At 39.9% G+C, this 25032-nt stretch overlaps 2 protein-coding genes across 2 annotated transcripts in view; one reads left to right on the top strand and one right to left on the bottom strand.

Moving 5' to 3' along the window:
* CPED1 (cadherin like and PC-esterase domain containing 1) overlaps window positions 1-25032 on the bottom strand; it is a 316192-nt gene that overhangs the window by 7274 nt on the left and 283886 nt on the right. Inside the window, exon 21 of the mRNA XM_066362558.1 lies at window positions 21793-21939. Coding sequence (XP_066218655.1) covers window positions 21793-21939 — 147 coding nt within the window. The remainder of the gene's footprint in view (window positions 1-21792; window positions 21940-25032) is intronic.
* Window positions 156-8196, top strand: LOC136394004 (protein ECT2-like). Its single transcript, XM_066366537.1, is given in 3 exon segments — window positions 156-544; window positions 547-1685; window positions 8134-8196. Coding segments are annotated over 3 exon segments (1587 nt in total). The 5' UTR covers window positions 156-159.

Below are 25032 nucleotides of genomic sequence, written 5' to 3'. Positions count from 1 at the left end.
ATATTAAAACAACTTTATTAAGTTCAACAGTGATGCAGGCAAATCTTTACATCAAAAGAATTCTTGGAGGAATGGCGGTAACGGTGAGAGGAGTAGGAACTTGAAGAGGTGACATTCCCAGGCATTTTTTGAGAGTGCCAACTTAAATGAGTACAAACAATGGCTGACAATAGTGTATTGACATCCATTACTGGGAGTACAAGCTTGGCAGACTCTTCCATTTTTTATTCTAAAGTTACTGAAACATCTAACGAAAACTTATTTATTGGACCTACTTCATATGTTGAGGAAGATATGCCTCAGGTTGAGACAAGAGTGATATTGGTTCAAGATGCTAGAAAACATGAAGAACTTATAAAAGCCTTAAAGGAAATTAAAGTGCCCTTTGTAAAGATGGAAACAGTGGAAGAATATGAAAGTTTGTATTCTCCAGAATTTGAAAATGTATTCATAGTCATGGACTTCCAGGACCCTGTCTTTAATGAATTATAGAAGACTGATTGTAGAGTTATTGGACCACCAGTTGTATTAAACTGTGCACAAAAAGAGAGCCTTTGCCATTTTCATGTCGTCCACTCTATTGTACCAGCATGATGAATCTGGTAGTGTGCTTTACTGGATTCAGGAAGAAAGAAGAACTAGTCAGATTGGTGACTTTGGTTCATCACATGGGTGGAGTTATTCAAAAAGACTTTAATTCAAAAGTTACACATTTTGTGGCAAATTGTACACAAGGAGAAAAATTCAGGATTGCTGTGAGCCTGGGTACTCCTATTATGAAGCCAGAATGGGTTTATAAATCTTGGGAAAGGAGGAATGAACAGAATTTCTGTGCATCAGCTGATGATTTTAGAAATGAATTTAAAGTTCCTCCATTTCAAGATTGCATTTTAAGTTTCCTGGGATTTTCAGATGAAGAAAAAACTAATATGGAAGAAATGACTGAAATGCAAGGAGGCAACCATTTACCAGTTGGAGATGAAAGGTGCACTCATCTTATAGTTGAAGAGAATGTAGTAGAAGAACTTCCATTCGAACCTTCAAAGAAACTGTGTGTTGTGAAGCAAGAGTGGTTCTGGGGAAGTATTCAAATGGATGCTCAAGCTGGAGAAACTATGTATTTATATGAAAAGGCTACTACACCTGAGCTTAAGAAATCAGTGTCACTGCTTTCTCTAAATACTCCAAACATTAATCGCAAAAGACGTCATTTAAAAGAGACACCTGCTCAGCTTTCAAGAGAGACAGACCTGTCACCTTTTCCTCCTCGTAAGCACCCATCAGCTGAACATTCCCTTTCTATAGGATCACTCCTAGATATCTCCAGTACACCAGAGTCTAGCATTAACTATGGAGAAACACCAAAGTCTTGTTGTACTAAGTCTTCTAAAAATTCCACTCCTATTTCTTCAAAGCGGTCAGCCAGGTGGCAAGTAGCAAAAGAGCTCTATCAGACTGAAAGTAATTATGTAAATATATTGGCCACAACTATTCAGTTCTTTCAGGTACCATTGGAAGAAGAAGGACAATGTGGTGGGCCTATCCTCGCACCAGAAGAGATTAAGACTATTTTTGGTAGTATCCCAGATATCTTTGATGTGCACACTAAGATAAAGGATGATCTTGAAGATCTTATTGTTAATTGGGATGAGAGCAAAAGCATTGGTGACATCTTTCTTAAATATGTAAGTATTTTAAGTTTTCAGGTTAAAGTATTCTATCATAAAGGATTGGCAGGAAATGAAAGTTACTTGTTTAAATGTGAGAGCTTTTTAAAAGTTTTACATCATTGTATTTGTAAAATATAAAATTTAACACTTCTGATAGCTCAAGGCCATCATTAGGGACGCTAATTGTACTCTGCTATAATCGTTTTACTATATATGAAGTTATTTGTCTTTCACAAATGGCTATAGGTTAATTTTTTTTTAATTTTCTATAGTTTTTAAAGAAATTATTTTTAGTTGAGGTTACTTTTTACTGTTATTGTTTCTACTCTGCATAAAAACTCCTAATGAATTGCTTCTCTTTAGGATAAGAACAGCATAGCTTAAGTTTCTCAAATAAAGAAAATTCATTTTGAATGGGGTGCTGTGAATAGGATTCAAAAATTTCTTTCTTTTTTTTTTTTGAATATGATTTATAACTTTCAGTGCCTTGGGTCTGGCTCGTTTACTTTTGTTTTCTGAGGCCTTCTAACTTCCATCCTTACCATATACCCAGTCGCTTAGATATTTTTCTTGTTGGTTTGAGAATTGCAAATATGCAAATTATTCTCACATAATCTTTTTGATACCTATTAGTCTCCTAAATTAGCCAAGATGTTTATCATTTTCTTGTTTGCATTTTTGGGTAGTATAATTAATCTTTCAGTGGTGGTTTAGACTCTTCAATAAATAACAGCATATTCTTAGATTCTATATAGATTAGTTCTAAATCAGTTCTAAATATTATATTATGAATTTATGGACTTTTTTATTATATATTTCAGGTGTACAGCATTATAATTCAGTATCTGTTTACATTTACCAAGTGGTGACCAAAAGTCTAGTTATTATCCATTACCTTGTAATTGACCCCTCCCTCTCTTTCACTCACCCTTCCAACCCCCTTCCATCTTGGTAACTGCTGATCTGTTCTCTGTATCTATGATTTTGTTGTTTTTTAAAATATTTTTTTAAAGATTTCACATGTGAGTGAAATCATATGGTATTTTCTGACTTATTTCACTTACCATTATATCCTTAAGTTTCATCCATGTTGTTACAAATGGTAATATTTAATTTTTTATGGCTGAGTAATAGTATATTGTGTATGTATGTATATATATGTGTGTGTGTGTGTGTGTGTGTGTGTGTGTGTGTATATATATATATATATATATATATATATATATATAATATAACCACATCTTTATCCATTCATCTAATGATGGACACTTAGGATGTTTCCATATCTTAATTATTGTAAATAAAACTGCAATGAACATAGGGGTGCATATATCCTTTAGAATTCATGTTTTCAAATATTTTGGCTAAGTGCCCAGAAGTAGAATTGCTGGATCATATCGTAGTTCTATTCTTAATTTCTTGAGGCATCTCAATATTTTTTTCTGTAGTAGTTACACCAATTAATCTCACCAGGAGTGTACAGGTTTCCCTTTAGCCGCCTTCTCTCGTACATCTGTTATTTCTTGCTTTTTTGATAGTAGTTATTCTAACAGGGGTGAGGTACTATCTTATTGTGGCTTTGGTTTGCATTTTCCTACTATTTAGTGATGTTGAGCATCTTTTCATGTGCCTGTTGGCCATCTGTATGTCTTCTTTGGGAAAATGTCTATTCAGATCCTCCTGCCCTTTTTTAGTCAGGTTGTTTTTGTTGTTTGGTTATATAATTTCTTTATATATTTTGTATATTAACCTCTTATCAGATGTGTAATTGGCAAATATTTTCTTTCATTCAGTAGTTGCCTTTTTATTTATTTTTTAAATTTTTTTAATTTTTTTGTATTTTTCTGAAGCTGGAAACGGGGAGAGACAGTCAGACAGACTCCCGCATGCGCCCGACCGGGATCCACCCGGCACGCCCACCAGGGGGCGATGCTTTGCCCCTCCGAGGCGTCGCTCTGCCGCGACCAGAGCCACTCCAGAGCCTGGGGCAGAGGCCAAGGAGCCATCCCCAGCGTCCGGGCCATCTTTGCTCCAATGGAGCCTTGGCTGCGGGAGGGGAAGAGAGAGACAGAGAGGAAGAAGGGGGGTGGAGAAGCAAATGGGCGCTTCTCCTATGTGCCCTGGCCGGGAATCGAACCCGGGTTCCCCACACGCCAGGCTGACGCTCTACCGCTGAGCCAACCGGCCAGGGCCTTGCCTTTTTATTTTGATGATAGTTTTCTTCATGGCAGAAGGTTTTTAGTTTGGTATAGTCCCATTTGTTTATTATTTTTGCTTTTGTTTACCTTGCCTTTGGAATTAGATCCTTAAAAACATCGCTAGGACCCATGTCAAGGAGCTCAACCTCCTGTGTTTTCTTCTAGGAATTCTATAGTTGTAGGTCTTTCATTCAAGTCTTTAACCCATTTTGAGTTAATTTTGGTGTATGGTGTAAAATAGTGCTCTGCTTTCATTCTTTTGCATGTGGCTGTCAAATTTTTTTCAGCACCATTTATTGTAGAGACTTCTTTCTCCATTGTATGTTCTTGGTTTCTTTATTGTAAATTAAATTTATAGAAGTTTTTAAACTTGTAATGTTTATAGCAGTACAATAAACTTTAATATACTTTAAAAAAAAGAATTCTTACATCAAAAGTTTAAGAAGAGGCCCTGGCCGGTTGGCTCAGTGGTAGAGCGTCGGCTTGGCGTGCGGGGGACCCGGGTTCGATTCCTGGCCAGGGAACATAGGAGAAGTGCCCATTTGCTTCTCCACCCCTCCCCCCTCCTTCCTCTCTGTCTCTCTCTTCCCCTCCCGCAGCCAAGGCTCCATTGGAGCAAAGATGGCCCGGGCACTGGGGATGGCTCCTTGGCCTCTGCCTCAGGCGCTAGAGTGGCTCTGGTCGCGGCAGAGCAACGCCCCGGAGGGGCAGAAAATTGCCCCCTGGTTGGTGGGCAGAGCGTCGCCCCTGGTGGGCGTGCTGGGTGGATCCCGGTCGGGCGCATGTGGGAGTCTGTCTGACTGTCTCTCCCCGTTTCCAGCTTCAGAAATAAATAAGAAAAAAAAAAGTTTAAGAAGACATAAAGGAAGTCATAAGCAAATAGAAAGACATACCATGTTAAATCCTCCCAAATTAATTCAAGTGTTACTACAATGGTAATCACAGCAGGATTTAGGAGGAACTTAAATAAATTCTAAAATACATCTTTAAGAGTAAATGTAAGAAAATAATCAAGACCATTTGTGAAGAAAAAAAAATAGTAATGCGGGACATTCATTCATAACAGACATTCACTCATCAATATGAATGGAATCTACCATCAACCAACCATAGGCTCAATTTGCTGCTGTATAAACCAAGTATAAGCAGAATTCAATACGGAGAGAGAAAGAATAGGAATGTTCATGCTGCAGATGGAAATGTATTTCATAAACTGCTACTGCTCCTTAAAATGTTTATAAAGAAATAAGATAGTTTTAAATCAAGCCCAATGTTATACAAAGCCAGTGACCATAAATGTTGGCAGCATAATATACTGCTTACAAAAATGAGAAGATATTTCAAAATGAATATGAAGCAATTAAAAAAAGAATCATTTGGGTTTTTTTTTTTTATTAAATGAGAACATCAGAACAGCAAATGACAAGTCAAAGAAAGTTGTTTGATTATGCAAATGAGATGCAAAACCAACTTTTATTTTGTTGGTGAAGATACACTATCCAAAAGGCTGAAAGCAATGGAGTATCTGCATGTTCCCTGATCCCCTAATTTTTGTGAGCAGTAACAGTTTTAATTACATGGGCTTAAAAACAAGAGTGTATGTTTAAAAAGGAACTATGTACCAAAAGGGTTATTGTCTCCAGTGAAGAAGGGGGTGAGAATTGGGAGGTGTACATAGAGTAAAACAGGAATTTTTTTATTTCTATATTTATTTAAAAATTTTTAGAGTTAACAAGAATTCTTATAATCCTTTAATAATAGGGAAACAGTAGAAGAGAAGCAAAATGATGCTGTGTCTTATAAAGTTAAAATTTAATGATATGTATATTTTTCCATATAATATCCACTTTTTAATCTCCAGAGCTCTCTGCTTTGGGAAACACATGGAGTAATTCAGATATGGTCCCTACCCTCAAGGGCACTATATAAAGGCACATGTCTAAGATACTTGAAGTAAGAACAAGAATGAAATGACTTCAAAGACATTGTCTGAGGATAGTTCCCAAGGTCAGGCACCATGTTGTTTCCATGTAATGAATAGTTCCTTAGTACATTAAAAAGACTTAGTGTTAATTTATGATAGGCATGATAATCTGCTCACATGGCGATTATTTCTTTGAACTTATTTGTAAAATTCAATATCCAGCATTGGTGTCACACTGCTACTTCTAAACTGCAAAACACTACCTTATTTTACCTACTTTTATGAGCTCTAAAGTGGAGGAAAATGAGCAAACTCTAATTTTAAGGCTTGGAAATGTTATGCAAGTGAAAAATGTTTGCTACCTGTGCAATAAAGAGCTATTAGCTCCTCTCCTTTGATCTCGTGTGTGGAAATGTGCCCATTTGGGTCCTTCCCAAAATCAGAGGACCATTTGGGATTATTAAAATTCAACTAACGTGTCAAACTGGAATGTGGTTTTGAAAGAGAGCTGTTAGCAATACAAATGTTAATTTCCTTCCAGTGCAAAATAATAATAATAATAATAATAATAAATAAATAAATAACCCAAACTGAGCCATTAATAAACTTCAGTGAAAGATTTGAGGCCTGGAACTAGAGAGAAAAGACTCCGGATGTTTGTGGACAGCGGTCACCTCAATCAGAGACAAAACATAATAGTCTGACAGTTCTGAGCGCCTCTCTAACGTGGGTGCATGTGACTTCATCGCTGAGAAAGAGGAATGCCTACGGAGAGGGGTAAGGAACTACAACATATAAGGAATTATACATACATATGTGATTTGGCAAATGTTTCTATTATTTTAAATAAGTGTTAAGTGACAACTTTAAAATAATCCAAAGTAACCTCTTATTAGTTTTCTGTTGTTATTTTCCTTTGAACTTGCTCTATCAAGTTATACTTAAAATTAGGAAAAGATCATGGAGGACAATTGTCCTCTAGAAAGTGCAATAAACTGTTAGATCAGCATTGTTTTATAATCACAAGTACGAGGCTAATAATAGCAAATTTTCTCACAGCAATGTTCAAATTTAGGTTGTTTTATGGAGAAACAGATTTTCAAGTGAAGATTATAGTGTTTCAAAAACAATGATATATTTTAATATATTGGTTCTAGAAATTTAGAGAAGAGCCATTTTGGAGCTGGACTCATGTTCTATAAATTTAAGATATTACAGGATATGCGAATGATCAAGTATTTTTATGACTTGGCATAGCAATAACTAAAATTCTGTGATTTGGCATGTAGAATTAACTTTTACCTTTTCATAGGTTTCTTACATGCTAAAAGATCTCCCAGTTTATGGTGGCAGATCTCTCTATATCTCTACATAATTAAGGACTTGGGGACACAGACATTTCAGAAGACATACAAATGGCCACAATTCAACTTGACTTGTTTTTGACAATGGCTATTGTATGACTTCTGAAACAAATGAAAAACTGTTATAAACGGCACAACAAAACTAACCTTTCCACTTTTACTATTAAATGTATGTAACTTCAACACTCAAAACTGATTTGATATAAATATTCACCAGAATCGGTATATCACCATGTCAAGTAATAGCTGCATGGCAATAACTTTGAATTTTCCAAAAGCCAGTACAAACAAGGAAAGCTTGGTGAGTTGGAAGAGTGTCAGGCAGATTACAAGCAAATACCTTTCCTAAAACTGATCTTGACCTGAATAACACCCAAAGAACTTCTGATGTGGTTCCAGAGCCATGGAACAAAATAGAAAACAATTTTCAGTGGTGCAAATGTTCCAAAATCTTTCTAGACTAGATTAGGGGAGATGTTCTGATTGCAAATATGGTTCACAGTCATGAGTGGAATCCAAAGAAGAATGAGGGCAATGGCTTACTCAGGTTGAAAAACATGAAATTGACCAGGCAAGATGTGTTAATGTTGTCTTTTCAGATAAGGGTATATGATTGGTTTATTTGGCTTACTTATTCTGCAATCAGGACATTCAATCTAAGATCCAGTCACAAATTTATGACCAGCTCAAAAAGTAGCCTAAGAATTCACAGAAATGGAATAAAAATACAGTGATGAACAATAGCTAGAAGCCAGTCCTTATAACTCAAAAGTCCATTTGGAAATTATGCAACTTTTTAAGATAATAAAGAATTCTTTCATCCCCCCAAATATTTAATTATGGCCACATGAACTAAGCTATGTTTTGATTGAAGGGAGTCCAACTTCTGAATGGGTCAAAGATGCTGAGGATTAGAGGGCAAGACTGAAGTTTACTTTAGGAATGAGGGTTTCTTTTTTTGTTCTTGGTGTTTCCAGATTTGCAATGTCTTAGTTTCCTACCCGACCTCCAAATCCAACTCTTCTTACTCCAGCAGCTGAGCCCCTTTAAATCCTGTCTCTAGACAGAGCTCAGTTCCCAGATCTGGGAACAAATTCTGCTCTGAGTGGGGAGGTTGATTATAAGGAGCTACAGACCAGTAGTTAATGTTAAATAGTTTGTTCTAACCTGTACTCCTGTGCAATTCTTCAAAGACTAGCTCCTCTGTCTTAAACTCATTTTCCTAAGGTTGAATATTCATATCACTGAATTATTAACACTAGTTGAATGACCTTCATTAGTCTGATTTAGACGCACATCTTGGGCCTTGGAATCTATTTTGATATTAATTCACAGGTATTTGTTTCCAGCGATTTCTCTTAAACTTGGAATTTTTATTTAAGAATGTGGCACTAAGATGTTACTTAGAAACAGTTTGTGTGGAACCACGTTTCTAACTGCTGGCACCACTGTAGGAATATACTCAGCAGTACTTGGCCTTTTAAAGGATATCTACTGGGCTATTCAATGTTTTGTCAGAAGAGCTTTCTAGCCTCAGAGGCGACACATGCCTGCTAGAATTTTAGGGGTTGGGGAAGAATTTAGGCGCCAACTTTCTCTTTCATCTTTCTGATTCCAGCCTCCAAATTAATTTATTCTTTTAATTTTTAAAAAATTTATGTTAGAAAAAGAGGAAGAAGGGGAGAGAGAAACATCAATTTGTTGTTCCACTAATTAATGTGTTCACTGATTGATTCTTACAGGTGTCCTAATGGGATCAAATCACAACATTGGTGTAACAGGACGACACTTTAACCAACTGATCTACCAGGCTAGGGCCCTAATTTGTTCTTTACTATACCTGGATTTCTGAGTCCAGACTCTCTGTTGTTCAATTTTTTCCTTTTCTAAAAGTTTTTTTTTAAGACTTTATTCATTTTAGAGAGAGAAGCGAGAGAGAGAGAGAGAGAGAGAGAGAGAGAGAAAAGAAAAAAGAGAGAGAAATGGGAGGAGGAGCAGGAAGCCTCAACTCCCATATGTGTCTTGACCAGGCAAGCCTAGAGTTTCGAACTGGCAACCTCAGCATTCCAGGTGGATGCCCTATACCCGCTATGCCACCACAGGGCAGGCTGTGTTGTTCAATTTTAAAAGAAATCATATGTATGGATATAGGTTCTCAACTGTGTGGCTGGGGTGAAGGACTCAGGGAGCAATTTTGCATACAGACTTTGAACCAATTCTTCTCTGACCTGTGCCTCAGCCCTGGCTTCCTTGGGGCTTGACTGCTTCAGGTCTGAGCCATAGAATGATCTGTACAACACCTCTAATCGGGGTTTCTTCTCCCATTACAGCTTCTTTTGTAGGCTAAATCAAGCTTCCTAAAATGAATTTGAATTTCTTATCTGTTATGAGTTATTTCTTATTCGGTCTTTTTTGGGGAGAGAGAGTGTGGTGAACAGCTTTATGTTTTTAGAGGCTTTTTTTGAGGAGTTTCAAGTGGAAGAGAAGATAAATGCTTGTGGTCAACCTGCCACTTTTAATCTGCACTCCATACATGATCGTAGACCTTACTCCTGACGCTAGTTTTCCCAAAGTATGTTTAGTGAGGTGTTAATAGTTATTAAAAAAAAAAAAACAGTGGTTCTGTGGTCAAAAAAATAGTTTGGGAAATACTGGATTGAACTAAGCTAAACAGTTTCTTTGCTGTAGGGCTTTTGGGATCATTTAATATACTAATATTATTTGAGAATCCTTAAAGTGGAGGCGTATACAGTATTTCCTAAACCACAGGTCTGGTTTTCACCAGACTAAAACATTAAAACATGAAGTAGGAAATGTATATCAAGGCATTTCAAAGTTCATCTTAGCTTGGCTCTTAAAGGTTAGTAGTAAACTCCCAGAAATGAGGGTTTATTGTAAAGAACATGAAATAGTGATGCGTTAGCATCTCTTTCTTGGGCATACTGACATTCTAATTTCCAGTGCTGCTGAGGCTAGGATGTATAGCCTGTTGGTGTCATGATACTAGCTCAATATACTGTGACTGACACTCTCTGTCCACCTTCCATTTAATTATCCATCTTTTCTTTTTTAAGTAAGAAGAAGGGAGATAGTGAGACAGACACCCCAACTGGGATCCACCTGGCAACCCCCATCTTGAGCAGATGTTTGAATCAATCCAGCTATTTTTAGTGCCTGAGGCTGATGCTCAAACCAATGGCTGTAGGAGGGGAAGAGAGAGTGAACAATGAGGGGAAAGGGAGAGAAGCAGATGGGTGTTTCTCTCTCGTGTGCCCTGACCAGGAATCGAACCTGGGTCATCCGCATACCAGGCCAACACTTTACCCACTGAGCCAACCAGCTAGGGCCATTATGTATCTTAAGAGAGAGATCCTGATATAATTGGTGTTACCGCCATTCAATACAAGATGTCCGCTTTGGAATAGGATTTTGTACCAAACCATTTTAGAAAAAAGACTGGGCTCCCCTATGGCTAACACTTTCATTCTCACCAGACACTGCTCTCTGATCTAATCACACTGTTGAGAAGGCTGGAATTCACTGCCAGCTGATTACTTTATATGGAAAGGACACTCTAGAATCAGTTTCCTCAAAAAGAAGAGTGTAGGAAAGGTAGGCAGTGAAAGCGCTGGGACTCCTATAGTTACAGAGCCATTACAAAATTCTAAATGACAATGTTGGATTGGAAGTATAGAAATATCATCCTGGTAGGGGCATGAAGGTTGAATTCAAGCTGTTGAAAGTGAATTTTCCAGGATGAAGATATTGCAGTAGTCTAGGAAAAATACACTGCTCACAAAAATTAGGGGATATTTTATCGCTTCATATTCATTTAAAAATATCTCCTAATTTTTGTGAGCAGTATAAATGATAAGGCAGAAGGCACCCTCCAGCTCATCGTGTTCATCTACCAGCACCCTCCCCACTATTCACCAGTGTCCGTGACCTGCTCCTCGAGCCACACCATCAGGGGCCTTGCTCCAGCTGACCTACTCCCTCCCGCATTCTTCATGTTTCCTTTAGAATTGATGATTCCCCCTCTGCCCATACACCTCCCCTAGACCATTCTCTTTTCTAAATCCATTATCTTTCCCTATTTCTTACTATTACCTATTGGAAGGTTTTCCCCGTCCCCTTTTCTCATTCCTTCTACCTCTTCAGACTCTTGTAGTCTAATTTCTGCTTACAGTATTTTATTGAAACTGTACTCTTTATATCATCAGAAAGCACCTTCTAATGCCAAAATCAATGGTTATTTAAAAGCTTCATCTTGGGTCCTGGCCAGGTGGCTCAGTAGATAAAGCGCCATCCTGGCATACCACAGTTGTGAGTTCAACCCCCAGTCAGAGCACAGAAGAGAAGCAGCCAATGAGTCACAGCTGGAGAACAATGAGTGGGACAACAAACTGATACTTCTGTTTCTCTTTCTTCCTCTCCTCTCCTGAATCAACAGAAAACTTTTTAAAATCCTGCCTTAATAGATCTATCTATAACGTTTGACAGCATTACCCCTATTTTCATCTTTCCTTACAGATTTTCACTTTTTGGCTTTCCATGATACCCACATGCTACCAGAGCTGTCCTCTAACAGTTCATTATCTAAGTTCCAATGCTACTGTTTCTCCAAATGGCTGAAATGGTGGTATTTCCCAGAGTTCCCTCCCCAACTCTTGTTATGCTGCCCTCTTTCACTGGATGATTTATTTTTATGGTTTAAACTACTGCTTCTTTTCTGATTACTTCCAACTTTTTATCTCCAGCCCCACCCTCTCTCTCAAGCTTCAGATTTGTACACCCAACTGCTTGTGAGAGAGCTCCACCTGGATGTCCTACAGGCATCCCCAACACAACATGTTCAGAACAGAATTCATCATCTTTTCCCTATGCCGGTGCCTTCTCAGTTATTCTTGGTCTCAGTTGCCAGTTGAGCTCTCTAATCCATCGCCCAGGTAGGGAATTATCTTTGAGCCTTCCTACTCCCGCATGCCACAGATAAGATCTAGGGTTGTGTTGTCTGTTTCTCCATATGCTTGCTGTCTCTGTCCTGGTTGAGGCAAGCCCTTATCACCTCTCACCTAACTTTTAAAAAACTCTCTTAACTTCTCTACTGGACTTAGTCCTCTGCAAATCTTCCCAGTTATCAGATTTACGTATTTGATACAAAGACGTGGCCATCCACTTCTCTCTAAAACATTTCATTGGCTGTCACCTACAGGATTAAAATCTAACATGGTCTGACCCTAGCCTTCTTTCCCAGCCTCCCTTTATCATTGCTGTTCTACAATATACAGAATTACTTGTGACTGGGTCAAAAGGCAGTTCTATTTTTAATTTTTTGAGGAATCTCCATACTGTTTTCCACAGTGGCTGCACCAGTCTGCATTCCCACCAGCAGTGCAGGAGGGTTCCCCTTTCTCTACATCCTCACCAGCACCTATCATGTGTTGTTTTGTTAATGAGCCCCATTCTGACTGGTGTGGTTTTAATTTGCATTTCTCTAATGATTAGTGATGTTGAACATTTTTTCATCTCTCTATTGGCCATCTGTATGTCCTCTTTGGAGAAGTGTCTATTTATTTCTTTTGCCCATTTTTTGATTAAATTGTTTGTCTTCCTGGTGTTGAGTTTTATAAGGTCTATAAATTCTGGTTATTAACCCCTTATCAGACATATTGTCAAATATATTCTCCCAGTGTGGTTTGTCTTTTTATTCTGTTCATGTTGTCTTTAGCTGGACAAAAACTTTTTTTTTTTTTTTGTATTTTTCTGAAGCTAGAAACGGGGAGAGACAGTCAGATAGACTCCCGCATGGGCCTGACCGGAATCCACCCGGCACGCCACCAGGGGGTGACGCTCTGCCCACCAGGGGGCGATGCTCTGCCCCTCTGGGGCGTCGCTCTGCCATGACCAGAGCCACTCTAGTGCCTGGGGCAGAGGCCAAGGAGCCATCCCCAGCACCCGGGCCATCTTTGCTCCAATGGAGCCTCGGCTGCGGGAGGGGAAGAGAGAGACAGAGAGGAAGGAGAGGGGGAGGGGTGGAGAAGCAGATGGGTGCTTCTCCTATGTGCCATGGCCGGGAATCGAACCTGGGACTTCTGCATTCCAGGCCGACACTCTACCACTGAGCCAACCGGCCAGGGCCTGGACAAAAACTTTTTAGTTTGATATAGTCCCATTTGTTTATCCTGTCTTTTATTTCCCTTGCCCGTGGAGATAAATCAGCAAATATATTGCTGCAAGAGGTGTTGGTGAGCTTACTTCCTATGTTTTCTTCTAAGATGCTTATGGTTTCACGACTTACATTTAAGTCTTTTATCCATTTTGAGTTTATTTTTGTGAATGGTGTAAGTTGGTGGTCTAGTTTCATTTTTTTGCAGGTAGCTTTCTCCATTCTATGCTCTTACCTCCTTTGTCAAATATCAATTGTCCATAAAGGTGTGGGTTTATTTCTGGATTCTCTGTTCTGTTCCATTGATCTATATGCCCGTTCTTATGCCAGTACCAAGCTGTTTTGAGTACAATGGCCTTGTAGTATCACTTGATATCAGGAAGTGTGATACCTCCTACTTTATTCTTCTTTTTCAAGATTGCTGAAGCTATTTGTGTTCTTTTCTGGTTCCATATGAATTTTTGGAATATGTGTTCTATATCTTTGAAGCATGTCATTGGTATTTTAATTGGCATTGCATTGAATTTATAAATTGCTTTGGGTAATATATTTAATAATCCCACTTATAGGAATATGTCCCAAGAAAACCTTATCACTGACTCAAAAAAAGAAATGCACCCCCATGTTTATGGCAGCATTGTTCACAATACCAAAGATCTGGAAACAGCCCAAGTGATCGTCAGTGGATTAAAAAGCTGTGGTGCAGCCCTGGCCGGTTGGCTCAGCGGTAGAGCGTCAGCCTGGCATGCGGGGGACCCGGGTTCGATTCCCAGCCAGGGCACATAGGAGAAGCGCCCATTTGCTTCTCCACCCCCCCTCCTCCTTTCTCTCTGTCTCTCTCTTCCCCTCCCGCAGCCAAGGCTCCATTGGAGCAAAGATGGCCCGGGCGCTGGGGATGGCTCCTTGGCCTCGGCCCCAGGCGCTAGAGTGGCTCTGGTCGCGGCAGAGCGACGCCCCAGAGGGGCAGAGCATCGCCCCCTGGTGGGCAGAGCATCGCCCCTGGTGGCATGCCGGGTGGATCCCGGTCGGGCGCATGCAGGAGTCTGTCTGACTGTCTCTCCCCGTTTCCAGCTTCAGAAAAAAAAAAAAAAAGCTGTGGTACATATATACAATGAAATACTATGAGGCCATGAAAAAGAAGGAAATATTACCTTTTGTAATAACAAGGATGGACCTGGAAACTATTATGTTAAGTGAAATAAGCCAGGCAGAGGAAGAAAATTATCATATGACTTCACTCATTTGAGGAATCCAAGGAATAATGTGAACTGAGGAATGGAATTAAATCTGAAGGGAAGGGGGGAGGGAGCTTTTGGGAGGGGGTAAGGGAGAAGTTGAGGGGAATATGGGGGAGGGGGGGATGCATTCAGGGAGACACTAGAATCTATGTAAATGCAATAAATAAATAAGAAAAAATTATATGTTGAAAAAAACCCCCAGAATTACTTGTGATTCCCTGAGAACATCAAGCTATTTTGAAGCTACTTTGGTTCACATTATTCCAGAGGGTTGGAATAGCCTTTCTTTGCCATCAACCTATTACCTTGGCCTTCTTACCTTGACTAATGTCTACTTATTCTTTAATAATCAACTTGGAAAGTTTTTAAGGACAGTTTCACTGAGTCCTCATATTGGGTTAAGTATCCCTTCTTGGTGTTATTACAATATCCTATTTCTATCTCTACCATGCCGTTTGACATACTGTTTCATAATCTGAGTATTTATGTCTGATCTCTCAACTACAATACCTTGAGGAAAGAGAGTATGTCTTCTTTATTTTTACATCACTATTATTTAGTTCAAGAACTGGACTCACAAAACAAGTGTGGGATGATTGAGTAAAAGAATAAACAAGATCAAGGCAATTGGAACATAGTGTGGGGGAAAAATTGGGAGGATATTTAGGAAGCAAAAAGGAATTGGTAACTAGCTGTTTAGAGGTTGTTAGGGGGCTGGTAAAAGCTTAGGAGGAACAAAGGATGACTTTAGTTTATAAATGACAGCACAACAGAGTAAATTCAGAAATATTGGGGGAAAAGGGCGATTAAAGGGAATATTAATTATTTGGGTACATGTTTAGTTTGAGGTGCTTATGGGAATTGTACAAAATATTCTCCTGGCTCCTTTTACAACAATTATTACAATGCTTATGTAGACACTCAAAAAATTGATGAATTCAATTGCCATTACTAATTTATTAAAAAATAGCCTTGCTGTTAGGTAAATCATGAAATCTGCTATAGAAATAAGCTAACTCTATTTGGATCAGTTGTTTTTTCCTTAAAAGTCATTATTTCAGTTTTTTAGATAGATAAATTTAAAAGATTTTTCTTTATTATGTGTATGAGAATTTTTTTTTTTTTAGAGGATCTACCAGGCCTGACCAGGATATACCAGACAAACTCCAGTCTGGGGCCGATGCTCAGATCAACTGAGCTATCCTCAGCACCTGAGTCTGACACTCGAATCAACTGAGACACTAGCTGCAGGAAGGGAAGAGGGAGAGGAGGGGGAGAGACAGGGAAAGAGAAGCAGATGGTGGCATCTCTTGTGTGCCCTGACCAGACATCAAACCCAAGACTTCTGCAATGATAAACTTTTAAAGTCTGAAGGAGAAAGAGAAAAACTTTAGGCCCATAATACAGAAGGAAAAAAATTGCTAGGCCAGATAAGCTTTCATTTAGTTAATTAAAATTAAATAATGAGTATATATAAAATAAAGATTAAATAATAATGTAAAACCATCTCTAAGAACTGAAAAATCTCTTTTGTCCATGGCCAAACTAAAAAAAAACCTGCTGGATATTGATGCCAGAGGGTGTTTTGGCTGAGTCAAAAGCTGTAGTTATATCTTCCAGAAAACAGGGATATCATATAAGACCTGTGCAACTAATTAGCCCAACGATTTTTAACCAATATGCCACAAGAGTTTTTAAAACATGCATTATCTGACTATTTAGTCAGGGGCACTGGCCTCTTTTCCCTTAGATCAGAGGTAGTCAACCATTTTATACCTACCGCCCACTTTTGTATCTCTGTTAGTAGTAAAATTTTCTAACCACCCACCAGTTCCACAGTAATGGTGACTTATAAAGTAGGGAAGTAACTTTACTTTATAAAATTTATAAAGCAGAGTTATAGCAAGTTAAAGCATGTAATAATAATTACTTAACAAGTATTTTATGTTGGATTTTCACTAAGTTTAACAGAATAAATCTTTATAAAACAACTTATTATAGTTAAATCTATCTTTTTATTTATACTTTGGTTGCTCTGCTACTGCCCACCATGAAAGCTGGAATGCCCACTAGTGGGCAGTAGGGACCAGGTTGACTACCACTGCCTTAGATTGTCAAGTTAAAAAAATGAAAATAGCCAACACAATGAATCAAAATTATACCTATTTTTTCTCAAATCAGAAAAAAATTACATTTTTTGGTATGCCACGGAATTTTAATAATTAGTTTATGTGTGTCATGAGATGAAAAAGGTCAAAAATCACTGGATTAGATTAAGAAATAATCACAGAATAATTAGCTGTGGATTTGCCTCTTCTGCAGCCAGGTTTGGGCTGATATTTTTGCATCCTTTCCAGGTTTTAGCTTGTTGACAGTAGATGTTTGCCACATAACTAAAGGCACCATCCAAAACTACTCTTGGGCAAGAGCTACCTGGATCCTGTTTGTTGTCCTGCATAAACATTGAGAAAACAAAATGCCATCCTTCCCCATAAAGAGATACACTTGCTTTTCTAATCAGCAGGAATATTGTAGTCAAAACTGATGTGCACCAGTTGGAAAAATTGCTTATAGATTCATAGCGGCAAGGTAAACTCTCTTGGTGCCTTGACAGATGAAAGAGACACCCCACACCCTTTAATCTCACTATGGCAACAAGAGACCACTAGAGCGAGGTTGTTATGTCTATGATCAAATTCTTACCACAAATCAAAGAGGACACATCAACATTTATGATTATATCAATCCTTCTCAGGTGTCTGTAACTCTATTGTGGGAATGGTTTAATTGAACAATAGAAGATATAAGGCTCCCAAACCCATACTCTTTAGGCTCTAATACAGCTGATTTTAATTCTTACAATTACTGTAGGACAATTTCTTTTGCCAGCTCATAAGATGAGCACAGAGCAAAAAAAAAAATGCTTATTATTAATGAATTTCTACTCCTTAATATATTTTGCATGAGACCAACAACCTTTTTTTTTTTTTTTTTTGGCTTGTACATTTATCATCAAACCATTCTTTGCAAGAAGTTTTAGATTTTCTTGATTATTTAGAATAAACTAACAGTGATTTAAAGTGTTGCGTAATGGTTTAGGAAGATTATAGAACATCTGTGTCAGCACTAGAAACTTCCTGAAGTAGAAGAAGTACAAATTGTTCAAAAGTTAAGCAACAATTATGAGTGATGAGTGAGTTTTGAGACTTTGAGATGGGAGTCTGGTAAGTGAGATGATCTTATCAACTCAGTGTGGTAACTAGAAAGGCAATCTCTCCTAGAAGGATTTCAGCTCAAAAATGGAAACTTCACAATAAATAACACTGCTCCAGAGTCAACTGAGATCATTTGGGACATCCCTATCTAGCGTCTCCAAGACAGCACACATTAAAAACAGGGTTTAAGAGAAAATAATTTGTACATGACATTTGCATGCAAAAATTATAAAATCATCTAAGTGAAATAATTTTACCTGACACGCTTAAATTGTTATTATGCAATTGACGATGGCTTTTATTAGTGATAATTATGAGCCATTGTTTTTTAGTTCTGATGGTTCAAAGAGTCTTTTTTTTGTTGTCCTCAAATTCTATGACTATTAGTATCAACTGGTTGTTGCCGTGGCAGGAGATACGTGTAATGTGGTCATGTGGGGAGGGTGTCTTCTGTTTTTAATTGGAGCCATGCTGGAAACCATTGGGGGGATTTCTTGTTAGACATCCGGAGTACTAAAGCTGAAGAAGGAAAACAGATACTCTCCCCACCAAGTCCTAATTGAAGACATACTGTGCAAAAATAAATAAATAAATTTCTCCAACAAGAGACAAAAAAAGCAATCTGCATGTCGTCTTTCAACGCATCTCTGTTTTCTGTGGGTTTGGTGACCTTTGCCTTCTTTCTGTGGCTAACTGCAATACTGGGCTGGCGCAGCTGCAAGTTCATTGCTTCTTCCTCTCCCAGGCTACTTGCTCTTATGTTTCTAAGTGTTGACTTTTTGCAAATAAGGTAGGTACCTGAAGGGTGTTAGATTTTCTTGTGGGAGAAATTAGTAGATACGCAGTATACTGCAGCTGAAAATCTGCTCTGTAATCCCATATCCAAGTTCCATGTTGCTAGATCAAAACTTAAAATGGGCCCTGGTTGGCTGGCTCAGTGGTAGAGCATCAACCCAGCATACGGATGTCCTGGGTTCGATTTCTGGTCAGGGCATACAGGAGAAGTATTCATTGGCTTTTCCACCCCTCCCCTTTCCTCTTCTCCTCTCTCTCTCTCTCTCTCTCTCTTCCCCTTCTGCAGTCATGGCCTGATTGGCTCAACTGCATTGGCTTCAGGTGCTGAGGATGGCTCCATGGAGCCTCTTTCTCAGGCACTAAAAATAGCTTGGATGCCTGACCTGCGGTGGCGCAGTGGATAAAGCATCAACCTGGAAATGCTGAGGTCGCCGGTTCGAAACCCTGGGCTTGCCTGGTCAAGGCACATATGGGAGTTGATGCTTCCAGCTCCTCCCCCTTATCTCTCTCTCTCTCTCTCTCTCTCTCTCTGACTCCCTCTCTCTCCTCTCTAAAATGAATAAAAAAAAAAAAAAAAAGATTTAAAAAAAAATAGCTTGGTTGTGAGCATGGCCCAAGATGGGCAGAGCATCAGCCCCAGATGGGGGTTGCTGGGTAGATCCTGGTTGGGGTGCATGTGGAAATCTGTCTCTCTATCTCCCCTCCTCTCACTTGGAAAAGAAGAAAAGAATAAAAAAGAAAACTTAAAATGATTTCTACCATGGGTTCAGGCACTCAGTTCTCTGAGATGCATTTCTATTTGTCATTCAAAAATATGAGTCCATTAGTAGAGTATACATAAGAACCAAAGCAGTGTCAATAACTTTGTGATATTCATAGCAATCTGAGAACCAGGAGAGGTTCTAATAGTCATCTTAGGGCTGAAAAATGGAATCAGAAGAAACCTTTAGTTGTCACCTCACTAGTCAACCCAGTAATGACTACATCCTGGTTTTCAAAGGAGGCCATGTAGGAAAAAGACAAGTGAATCAGTATCCAACAGGAAGATCAATTGAGACACTCTCCTCACAGTTTGAATGGGCGCTTCTGAGACCTAGAGCAAACAGCAGTAGGCAAGAAACTTCAGACTCCAGAGCAGTCTGGACAATATTTTCAAAATGTGCAAAAGTGTAAACAGCATCCCACTTTGCAAACCTTTGTTTCATTAAAAAATTGGGAAATGAAGATGAAGGAAGAGAGAAAATTTCTATATGAGAAGTAACCTAATGCTTGTGGTCTTCCTCCTTTTTGGGGAGCTGCTTCAACCTTGCTTTAAGCTAAGTGGGACTTTATGAGACCAAGTTTGAGAAATGGACATGTCATTTGTGTTTCAGGGAGCATTAGCATTGGTATAAGACACTGGCTAAAGCCCAGCCTTCCTGTGGCAGAGAAAGTGAAAGAGTAAGAGTGAAAGTGAAAGCAAGAAAGAGAGAAAGAGAGGGAGCTCATTGTATGTCTAGCAACAAGTTTTTTGGTTTTTGGTTTTTGTTTGCAAAAGATAGATAGAGAGAGGGACAGACAGGAAGGGAGAGAGATGAGAAGCTTCAATTCTTTGTTGCAGCACCTTAATTGTCTATTTGACTGCTTTCTCATATATGCCTTGACCTGGGGCTATAGCCGAGCCAGTGACCCCTTGCTCAAGCCAGTGACCTTTGGCTCAAGCCAGCAACCCTTGGGCTCAAGTCAACGACCATGGGGTCATGTTGATGATCCCATGCTCAAGCCAGCAACCCACACTCAAAGTGGTGAGTTCATGCACAAGCCAGATGAGCCTGCACTCAAGCCAGTGACCTCAGGGTTTTGAATCTGGGTCTTTTGAGTGTTTCTTGTGGATCAAATGTGGGAAACTGGGTAAGTATAGTGAGCCTAGTGACATTTTGAATATTGTCCAAGAGGATGCCTGGAGGGACAACGTAGCTTCCTCACTCGAACAGAGGGTTGGACAGCTAGAAGTCAAGTGGCCACAGAGGAATGCAGCAGTGAGTGGCATTGCCCCTGTCAAAGAAACTGTCTTCCAAGGGCCCAGTAGGAGGCATCTTTAGAGAAGTGCACAGAGCACCCTAACACGATGGAATTAGCATTCTATTACCTGGGATGGAGGTGGGGGTGTAACTTTATATGGGCACAAACTCAGGCCTGAGCAGTTTTAGTACTAAAGTAAGTGATAATCTTCTTATGTCTGAAAGTGATTGGAGACCTTTTATTATCTGAAAGCACTTTTTAAATTATGGGATTTACCAAGATTTTCTTCAAGAGGTAGGGACGAAATAATCCACAGGAGGGTTTGAAAGGACAAGGGGCAAGAGGATCCCGTTATTTTCTGTTATCATCTTACCAGAGAAGCCTATTTAATTACTGATTACAAATAAAATCTTTTTTGTCAGTGTGGAGAAAAATGACTCAAAAGACAGGCCTCCCATTATGCACTGACTAAACCAAAGGAGGAAGGTCATTCATTAGTTTAGCATATTAAATAGTCTGGACTTTGAAGCTCTTTCCACTAAAGACATTGGCCACTTTCTTTGAACACAGTCTCTCATGGGGAGGCTCAGAGTCTGTTGGACAAGGCCAGGCTCTCCTGGTCACCCACTTCCTGCGTGCGTTGACCAGTGGTCCCAGTTTCAAGCATCTACATGAACACTATTTTTTTTCTTTTTACAGAAACAGAGAGAGAGTCAGAGAGAGGGATAGATAGGGATAGACAGACAGGAACGGAGAGGGATGAGAAGCATCAATCATCAGTTTTTCGTTGTGGCACTTCAGTTGTTCATTGATTGCTTTCTCATATGTGCCTTGACCGTAGGGCTATAGCAGACCGAGTAACCCCTTGCTCGAGCCAGCGACCTTGGGTCCAAGCTGGTGAGCTTTGCTCAAACCAGATGAGCCCACGCTCAAGCTGGCAACCTCGGGGTCTCAAACCTGGGTCCTCTGCATCCCAGTCTGATGCTTTATTCACTGCACCACCACCTGGTCAGGCGAACACTATTTTTTAAAACACCTCATTTTGTGGAACCTTGAGTTGTGATTACTGTCTGTTTTGACTGAGTGATAATAAACACATCATGTAATCTCCTGCTGACAGTTTTGTAATGCAAAATAAGACTGACAATGCAATTAACAATACCATGAAAACATTTAAAAAGTCAGGAGCTACAAAAATTAGAAAGCCAGAATAAATACCTCATGGAAATGGCATCCACAGGTCCCTTGTAAAAACTCTTTGTATCGCCCCATTGTTATAGTGAATGTGTCCACCACTTCATAGCCATATTTTTTTGCAGTGTCCAGAATAATCAAATTTTCTTTCCATAAATTCTGAACTTGACTCTGTATTGCAAAGCAGAAAAATGAGAATTAAAAAAATTTTTTTTTCTTTTTCTTCTTTTTCCAAGTGAGAAGAGGGAAGATAGAGAGACAGAATCCTGCATGTGCCCCAGTTGAGATCTGTCCAGCAACCCCTGTCTGGGGCCGATGCTCTGCCCATCCAGGGCCATGCTCGCAATTGAGCTATTTTTAGTGCCTGAGATGGAGGCTCCATGGAGCCATCCTCAGTGACCGGGGCCAAAGCGCTGGAAACAATTGAGCCATGGCTGTATGTGGGGAAGAGAGAGAGAAAGAGAAGGGGGAGACAGTGGGGTGGAGAAGCAGATGGGTGCCTCTCGTGTGTGCCCTGACTGGGAATCAAACCCAAGACATCCATATACTGGACTGACACTCTACCACTGAGCAAACCAGCCAGGGCCTAAGAATTTTTATTAAGAGCATTGTTTATGATTTAAAAAATCAGGTAGAAATTGTGCAAATGGCATTTTCCCCCAGATTGTTTTCATTCTGAGACAAAGAATTAATTTCCCATAAATTCCATAAATAAGTATGTTCTAATTTTTATACTGAAAATATTACTATAAACATCTGTTTGTATATAAAACAGCAATACCTAAATGCCTACAGTGCTATACAATTTGGAACTTTCCCTTTCACAAAAAGTTGTTAGTTTATTGCCCGCAAAGATCCACTGAAATATCTAAAATTCTCAATTTAAAAGCCAAGGTTTAAAAATCACAAATGTTATCTCCATCTATTTGTATGTTTATTAATTTAGTCATTTGAATATTAATTAGTATCTGTTTCGTGCTTAGCTCTGTGCTGAGGGACAGGAATAGAAGAATAAATAAATCATGGTCACTGCTCTTAAGACATTACATTCTAGTAAGAGAACCAGAGGTCTGTCATTGTGGGAAAATATATCAGGTTCTGGCCAGTAGAGAGAAAGGAATAGCTCTGCCAGGCTCAAGGGGACAGCTGGACAGTGAGGCTTCGAGAGGTGGCTCTTGATCAGAGACAGTTTTGCCAATGGGATAGGAAAGGAGGGGAGGGGAGTGTGTTTCCGGGAGCAGCAGAATTGAGTGACAGCTCCAGCTGGTGTTTCCCTGAGTCCTAGTCTTCTTTCCCTCCCCAGCCCAGTACAGGGCAATGGTCATGCTCTGCTCCCCAGGAGTTCTAGTTCAGGTCTACCATCGTGAGAAGGAGCTCCCCCACCACCCGAGCTCCAGGACTCTCATTGGCTTGGCCAAGAGTTCCTCAGACTGGCCTTTCTATGTACTTCCTCCTTCCACATCCTTCATATCAGACACATGACAGCCAAACGCACGTCCCAATACATAGTAGGCCTGAAAAGTATTTGGTGCAGGACTGAGTGATATGCTTGAGGCACTGCGGTCTGGACATCTTCCTACCGACTGCTCTTCCCTTCAGCCATCCCAGGCTCTCTCCCTCATAGGTCCCCTTCTTCTGCCAACCTGTCTCAGCATCTGTTTCTGTGCAATCCCACACTGACAAATGGAGGGAAATGCATTCTCTCTGCCTATTCTAAAGAACAAAAATCATTTCTATTTTCCAGGTTAAAAATGCAAATCGCTTGCATTTGTTAATCCGACCGCAAGATAAAAGCAGCAGTACAAACACATCTAATTTTCTGTCTTCACTGTGCTCCCATACCTGTTTTTATGTGACATTCAAAGAAGGGTGTTTTCTCCCAAAGAGAAGTAGTGAATAAAAAAAAGTTCATAAGGAAGAACTATGGAGGAAACGAGACAGATGCAAATTTTGCCTGTGCTATCACATATTAAAGCATGCTCAGTGTGGTTTGTAGGCTTTTTCTTGTCCAGTTACAAGCATTTTCTCAACTTTAATATGTCTAATTATGAAAGGTAGACGGGCCCTGGCTGGTTGGCTCAGCGGTAGAGCGTTGGCCTAGCGTGCGGAGGACCCGGGTTCGATTCCCGGCCAGGGCACACAGGAGAAGCGCCCATTTGCCTCTCTACCCCTCCGCCATGCCTTCCCTCCCTCTCTAGAGAGTCTCTCTTTTCCCCTCCAGCAGCCAAGGTTCCATTGGAGCAAAGATGGCCCAGGCGCTGGGGATGGCTCTGTGGCCTCTGCCCCAGGCGCTAGAGTGGCTCTGGTCGCAACATGGCGACGCCCAGGATGGGCAGAGTGTCGCCCCTGGTGGGCGTGCCGGGTGGATCCCGGTCGGGCGCATGCGGGAGTCTGTCTGTCTCTCCCTGTTTCCAGCTTCAGAAAAATGAAAAAAAAAAAAAAAAAAAAGAAAGGTAGATGGGACTTCATAGTAAGCAGTTTCTAGAGGAAGTCTTTTAGAGTAAGGTTCGTTCTCTGGGAAATAGACTCAGATGAACATTTACAGGAGGCTGCTCTTGGAATTAACACCTATAAGATAGTTGCAACAGAGGCCTCTGTGACCCACTGGGGGTTCTTGAGCTAGGAAGGATCTTCCGAGAGAACGGCCCAAATTAAGTAAGGAGGTCTGGGTCTTAATACTCTTCATGGACCAGTTGGGTTTCTACAGCAAAAGTAATTCCTGCTGGGGTTCAGGTCTAGGGGAATGAATGTTTTAGTCTTGAACAGGCAACCTGGGAGCAGCCAAATCATACAAAGTATCATTCGCTCGTTCAGGCATGGATATTTTTGAGAGTCTACTACTCTGTGTCGACAATGGACAATGGTATTTTGCATTAAGGGTACCAGCATAGGCAGGACAGCCCCCCTCCCTGGTCCTTGCTCTTTCAAGGTTATTCTTTCAGGGAAGACAGGCAACTGAACATTGTATCTGTTGAGTCGCATACATGAGGATACAAGATAATATTATAGGAGCTTATAGCAGGACTAGACTGAGTCTGGTTGTGCCCATTAAGTCTTCCCAGAGGAAATGACATTTTAATTAACACTTTCTGGGTATTTGGAAGTTATCCAGGTGAGTAGGGGGCAGTGATTTTTAAAGACCTGGAGGTGACTGAGCGTGGCATACTTGAGAGGTTAAAACATGCGCTGTATGGCTGAGCTCACTGATGTGAGTCTGTGTTTGTATGTGTGTATGTACATGTGTGCATATATAGTGGAAGCAAG

The sequence above is a fragment of the Saccopteryx leptura genome, chromosome 2 (assembly GCF_036850995.1).
Source record: "Saccopteryx leptura isolate mSacLep1 chromosome 2, mSacLep1_pri_phased_curated, whole genome shotgun sequence".
NCBI lineage: Eukaryota > Metazoa > Chordata > Mammalia > Chiroptera > Emballonuridae > Saccopteryx > Saccopteryx leptura.
The sequence above is the reverse complement of the archived record's forward strand: the minus strand, read 5'-3'. Positions and strand labels throughout refer to the sequence as shown.